This window comes from Lactuca serriola, chromosome 1 (genome assembly GCF_051521515.1).
Source record: "Lactuca serriola cultivar US96UC23 chromosome 1, Lser_US96UC23_V15, whole genome shotgun sequence".
NCBI lineage: Eukaryota > Viridiplantae > Streptophyta > Magnoliopsida > Asterales > Asteraceae > Lactuca > Lactuca serriola.
Genome location: NC_136408.1, coordinates 41134501 through 41140862, shown reverse-complemented (window position 1 = coordinate 41140862; position 6362 = coordinate 41134501). Strand labels below are relative to the sequence as shown.

Here is a 6362-nt window from a genome sequence, read left to right as displayed (position 1 = left end):
CAAAGCACGATTTTGTATTACTAAATACTCAATATTTTTTCGAAATATAATTTTCTATGAACATAAGTTCAAATTCACAAAAATGAACAAACCTTCTGTCATTTTCTATTAAACAATAATATAATTATGTTTTTAAAATTAATTACGTCGTTACAATCATGTGAAGAATTTTTCTGTATCGCGTGATGGTATGATCTCTAATTAAAAATACTCATAAAAAATTATAAGATGATATGTTTTTTTCTTTTTTCAAGGCGCCTGCTAAAAAAGAAATACCGAAATGACGCTTTCTTCCCCTGCCACTAAATTGAATCTTTCAAAAAGCTAAATGATCTCTGTAACAAAGCCTCTTGCCTCTCTGTTGTACTTTGTATATCGGCTTGGAACATCACTGGATTGTAACCAAAATACGATCGGTATGCTTCCATTATGTCGATCAATACTGAAGAATTGAGCGAATTGATTTAGATTTCGTGAAATTGCAACCATCACTGTTCTCCTGAATTTGCCTTTCAATTAATGATATATTTATTCTTCGATTTTTTTTTTGGTTTAATTTCCATATAAACCATAATCTGTTGTGAATCCTTTCAAAATACTTGAAAACTCAAATTCCTATGTTGGATTGCATGTTCATGAATCGCACCAATGGGTTTGACGGAAAGCGGGTACGTCTTTTCTTCGTATGGGTTTCCAGTCTTTCTCTTGATAATTATTCTATTGCTTGTTGTCACGCTCCACTTTCTTTGCATTTTCTTCTGTTCATGGTTGTAAGTTGTGACAGAGACACTCTATTTTCTATGCTTTATTAGGTTATGTTGTTCTGGTGTCTAGGCTTTCAAAAGTGGAAAGAGTATTTGTCACAAGCAATGGTGAGGCTGTTGGGAGTGGCTGTTCATCAGCCACGGATGCCAGCAAAGACACGGCCCACACCACCACACCGTTTCTAGTCTGGTTGTGCCCAGCTTTGTGGTGTCGAGGTCCTTTCTTTCTCTCTTCTTTTTTCCAATGGCTAGATTTGCATTAATTTATTTTGTTTTATTTTAATTTTTTATTTTTGTAAATACCAACCAATCTTATCATTTTAAACCAAAATAATACTTCTATTTTCTTTCAAATCCACGTACAACGCTTTATGCAATGACGAAGTGGGAAGTTGTCAACATACAATATAGATACATATAATCCAACGTAGATATCTATAAAACAATCTACCAATACCCACGCAATCCGAACGATTCTTATAAATCTTAGTTCAACGATCATCTAGAAGAATCACCATGTGTTACATGATGGGTCGTTTGAGCAACTAACTAACTACACAGTTAGGGGATTCATTGGCCAATGTAAGTCATTTAAAGACAACCAATGTTTAGAGTGTTCGATAAATATTGTATCCCGTTTTATCTACGTCTATATGTTATAAATTCACACTAGCAACGTAATTCACAAGACCGTCTAGAATAATCAAATGTTGTCATCCTACTCTGATAGATGACATAGACATACCTATCCGTTGTCAAATTCAGAACATCATTTCTAATTGTCTAGAAAAATAAGGACTACTACACTCCGCCTTAATCTCATAATTTACTCCATAATGAGACTATTCAATTATTCAACTTATTTCAAACTAAGCATCCTTTAGAAGTCTTAGTTTATAACTATACGAGATTATATTAAAAGTAATCGACTTCCAATACAGTTTCCTGATCATGCAATACATATCATAATAAGTTTGATCATGCATACTAAGTGCTCAATGAAATGCTTGAACAAGATTTTATTACTAATTTATTTACCTGCACTTACATACGAATAAGCTAATACAATAATTTAATCAGTATACTTTTTTGAATGGGTTTTAATCTAATTTTTATAAAAAATTTATAATTGTTGTAGTTTTGCTCGACTTTGCTCAGGTATATGTAACCAATGGCACTTGGAACACCATATTTTTCTATCAGTTTTATTGTTAAAACTAAGGCTAATGGCCAAACAAACAAGTTATTTTATTTATCTTCCATGTTTTCATATTCAATTTCTAGAGTTTAGTGATTTTGCAGTTCTTAACATGTACTGTTATCAGACCTTTGCTTCTGTTAACTTGCATCTATTATTTGATGGTATTTTATGTGTGTTCAACTGTATAAACAAACTTCATGAAATTTGGTAAGGCCTTTGTCTAAATAAATAAATGTTGTAATTTATTTATTTATATACAAGTTTAGATTTTTAATCGTGATAATAACTTTTAATTTGGGTGATTGTGTTAGGATTGAAACCAAAACCACCCGACACCTGTTGTTGATACAGATGCCAAAAGTAAACCAGGTGAGTGAGATGTGTAATCCTGTTTTGGTCCAAGGCTAAAATGGTCATTTAAAAATAAAATTTACTATTCTTTTTTTTTTTTGTTAATGATTTTAGGACGTGATGTACATGAACATGAAGCATTGAATCCAAATGATTATACATTTAAGCCAGGGTGTAAAGATGTATTTCGGATGAATCAAAATGAGCTTGAGTCAGAGATAAGAAAAGTTTATAGGGATCCAACTCTTTATCCAATCCGTTTCATGACATTTTTTCCTTATGTACAACAGTGTTGCTGCTTCATCTTTATTTCATGTATATCCGTGCAAAATTTCCATAGATTTCAATCCCTGACATGCTTGCAAATTTGTTGTTTTTTGAGATGCAGGGATAGATTTGTTGAATAAGGATACTGATGCAATTGATGTTAGTTAATCTGGTAAAGGTTTCTTGGTGAGTTTCATGTAAAATGCACAACGCCAAAATTAGGTATATTTTCAAAGCACTCACCAATTCATGCAAACATTTGTGCATTTTATTGTGCTGCTTTATAATACAAAAATAATACACGATTATATGCTATTATTAGAAATTGGATATATTCAAAAAGAGGGTACAAAAAGAGAACACCTCATATATTACACAAAAATTAAACAGATTCTCAAATGTAACCACATACAGAGCATTAGGATTAGAAGCTTTTACCCATACAATTACTAAAATCATACACGATTATATGCCATTATTTTTGCAATTTTCATGCTTTAATTGTTATTTAATGAGATTCTACACATAAAAATAGACATTGACATGTAAAAGGAATCATATCTCATAATTCATGAAATATTTATGTGATGACCATCACTTGAACTTATTGTGAGACAATGATTTCTTTAGTTTGTGAGCTTCAGTTGGCAACTTAACAGCGGTAGCCAATCCTACTGCTTCAAGAAACCTTATCATGTACCAACAAAAGTCAATTTGCCACCATTCTAGCCCATGTCTTGCTGAATATTCAAATGCATGATGATTATTATGCCATCCTTCTCCAAAAGTAAGCAATGCAACCCACCTGTGTGTGCATATTATAATTATAAGTATTTCTAAATGAACTGATTTATAAATAAATTTACATTTTGAACTTTAATTGTGTACCAATTATTCTTGGAGAGATCACCAGTCTCCCACTTTTGATATCCCCATACATGACAAGCTGAGTTCACTAGAAACGTCGTATGATAACCCCATGTAGGTGCAACACCCTACATAAATGCTCATGAGTCAATAAATTCATGATTAATTGTATATGGAAATGGAAACAAGACAGTGATTTGTATTATTCATATTGCAAAGTCTTACCACAGCCCAAACGAAGTAGGTAAATCCACCATAAGCATACACGCAGGCTGCAAATGCGGATATATGAAATATATATGTTCTTTGAAGGAACCTATAGAATACTTGACTCTTTAAATCCTCTACGTTATTACGTTCTTTATACTGCAAAATATATGATCAACTTAAATGAGATAATTAGCCAAAACAAACTTTTTTTTTTTGGAATACAAACACACAAGGTACCTTTTCGATAATGTAGCCGCTATCAAAGAGCCAACCCATATGACTATACCAAAACCCAAAAGTGGGAGAGTGTGGATCTTTCTGGGAATCAACGAATTGATGGTGAAACCTATGAATGCTCACCCAAAAGATTGGATCCCTCTATATATATAAAGTAATCTTCATATGAGAATTTAGTTAAGTAACTAATGATTAATTAAAGAATATATGTATGAAAGAAAATAAAAACCAACCTGGAAAGAGAGGACCCCAAGATAAGCAAACGTGTACTCGAGCCACTTAGGCAGTTTGAGGCTGTGGTGTGCTAGATTACGATGATACGACAAAGTTACACCACAAATCCCACACAACACCCATGTCCAAAATGCAAACAAGAAAGCATCCCAAGCAAGCTTAAATGGTGCGACAAGTGCTAGTAAATGAATAGCTAAAATCCCAACACCCATTTGAATGTCGATGTTCCTCCATTTTCGTCCCCAGAAGAGGTTTCTCTTACTTGTAACCACTACATCTGAAAGCAGTATTTTGCCGAACTCTGACTCATTTACACCATTGGAAACCGTGACCAGATTTCTCATTTTTAAATGATGAATAAAATGAGCGTAGGATTTGTGGTAATATGTATGTACGAAGTGGTGATATTTATAAAGAAAAAAACAGTTTCATGAGGTTTGGTGAAATGCATGTAATGATGTCAATATGTCATGCATGTAAGTCTTATGTAGTGTTTAATTTTTTTTATTATACAATCAATGGGGACTTACATTTTCATGCTACACTTAACAAGAGTCTTCAGATTAACAACTAAGTTATTAGCAATTTGCACATAGAATTAATAGAACTATTTCATAAAAGTAATGAAAATAAGTCTTCCCTTTATTTTTATTTTACTCTCATTTTTTTTCTTATAAATATTTGATACTACCGTTAGTACCAAACCCCGATTATATACCGGTACCGAACCAATACCGGTTCCAAATTTAAATATATCATGAGACGGTATTTGGTACTCTAAAATCATGAAATTTGGTACCAATATTGTTCATTCAGTTTGGGAGTAGGTATCGTTTTTTCACCATTTCAGTATTCGGGATTCTTGGTTTGGTGTCTGTTATGTCCTATGTCCATTTAAGTGAACGCGCGTTATTCAGATTAAACATGGTCCATGGATCGACATAAAAGTGAAATGCTATTTCATTGTAACATGGACATAAATGGTGAAGTTATTGGGGGTAATAGGGTAAGTGGGATGGAATAAATACGATATATATATATACAGACTGGTGGAGTAAGTGTGTCAATAAATGAAACTGTACACTCTGTATGAAGGAAGAAAATTATCTTTCTAAAACCACAAAATCATATGATCTTTTTTTTTAATATATTTATCATTAAAAGATCAACTATAAACACGTTTAATTATATGTTAACCTTGAGTCTCAATTACACACCCATTTAACATGATCAAGTCTTAATACATACCCATTTTGCTTTCATAGATTGAACATGTATAGATTTAACTACTATGGTTTCTATATCATAAAGTATATATGGTGTCTATGGCTTTATGAGATCAGGCGCGGAATACGAGATCTAGAACTAAGGAGCCGACATCAAAACTTCACAACCAACTTATATAAAGAATTTAATGTGGTTCAAAGTCTTGACATATATAAAATCTAAGTATAGCAATTCAAGTGAAAAAAAATGCTCATTAACTTCTTATATAGGGAATATATGTATGTTTCACAAAAATATATAATCTTACGAACTATTTGTGATATTTACAAGATTAAAGTTGTTTTTTGAACATGATTTCACAATTTATTTTATGTCAGATCAATAGTTATGTTGGATATAGTTCGCAAACCTAACTACGTACTATTAATATATTAACTTCAAGTTTTTTCTTATATGATTAATTTTTATAAATGATGGTGAATAACTTATTAAAAATATACTATTTGCTTCCCTAAATTAAAGTCAAATTATTTTATAGACACCATCTATTTTGGTTCGTTCGGACGCAATAATTAAAATGACAAAAAGATTTAACGTACCATATGTCTATGGACATGAACCGGATAACTCTTATATCATCAGACTGTTTCAAAGTGATTACAAATGGAAACCACAAGTATTTATAACTGTAAAACCTTAGCAACTATCAGCCCTAACCCTACTCCGGAGTGTGATTTAGAATTTGATGACCCGAACGGATAACCAACCCGAAAAAAATGAAGAAAATCTGACACCATGTATATAGATGGGATAAGCGTTTGGATCCAAACACTTAACTCGGGTTGGTCACCATTTGGTCATTAAATTTCAAATCACACATTAACATTCTTAATTTAAACCATGATAATTATATCACAAAACCAAAGCTACAAACATTTTTTTTTATAAATAATATAGTTTCTTTCATTAAAAGGCATTGAAATTATATGATAAATTTTATAATA

General features: G+C 31.8%; 1 protein-coding gene and 1 long non-coding RNA gene across 2 annotated transcripts; one reads left to right on the top strand and one right to left on the bottom strand.

The window, feature by feature from the left end:
* Positions 1 to 241: 241 nt before the first annotated feature.
* On the top strand, positions 242 to 2825 carry LOC145085024 (uncharacterized). The gene is made up of 4 exons (XR_013699446.1): positions 242 to 668; positions 813 to 980; positions 2277 to 2334; positions 2431 to 2825. It is a non-coding gene; the product is annotated as an uncharacterized LOC145085024 (long non-coding RNA).
* Positions 2826 to 2930: 105 nt separating this feature from the next.
* On the bottom strand, positions 2931 to 4536 carry LOC145085008 (palmitoyl-monogalactosyldiacylglycerol delta-7 desaturase, chloroplastic-like). The gene is made up of 5 exons (XM_079023484.1): positions 4131 to 4536; positions 3898 to 4038; positions 3676 to 3816; positions 3472 to 3578; positions 2931 to 3388 (listed from the first exon to the last, which is right to left on the bottom strand). Exons 1-5 carry the CDS (start codon positions 4473 to 4475, stop codon positions 3178 to 3180), a joined length of 945 nt encoding a protein of 314 aa, XP_078879610.1. The 5' UTR covers positions 4476 to 4536; the 3' UTR covers positions 2931 to 3177.
* Positions 4537 to 6362: the final 1826 nt, after the last annotated feature.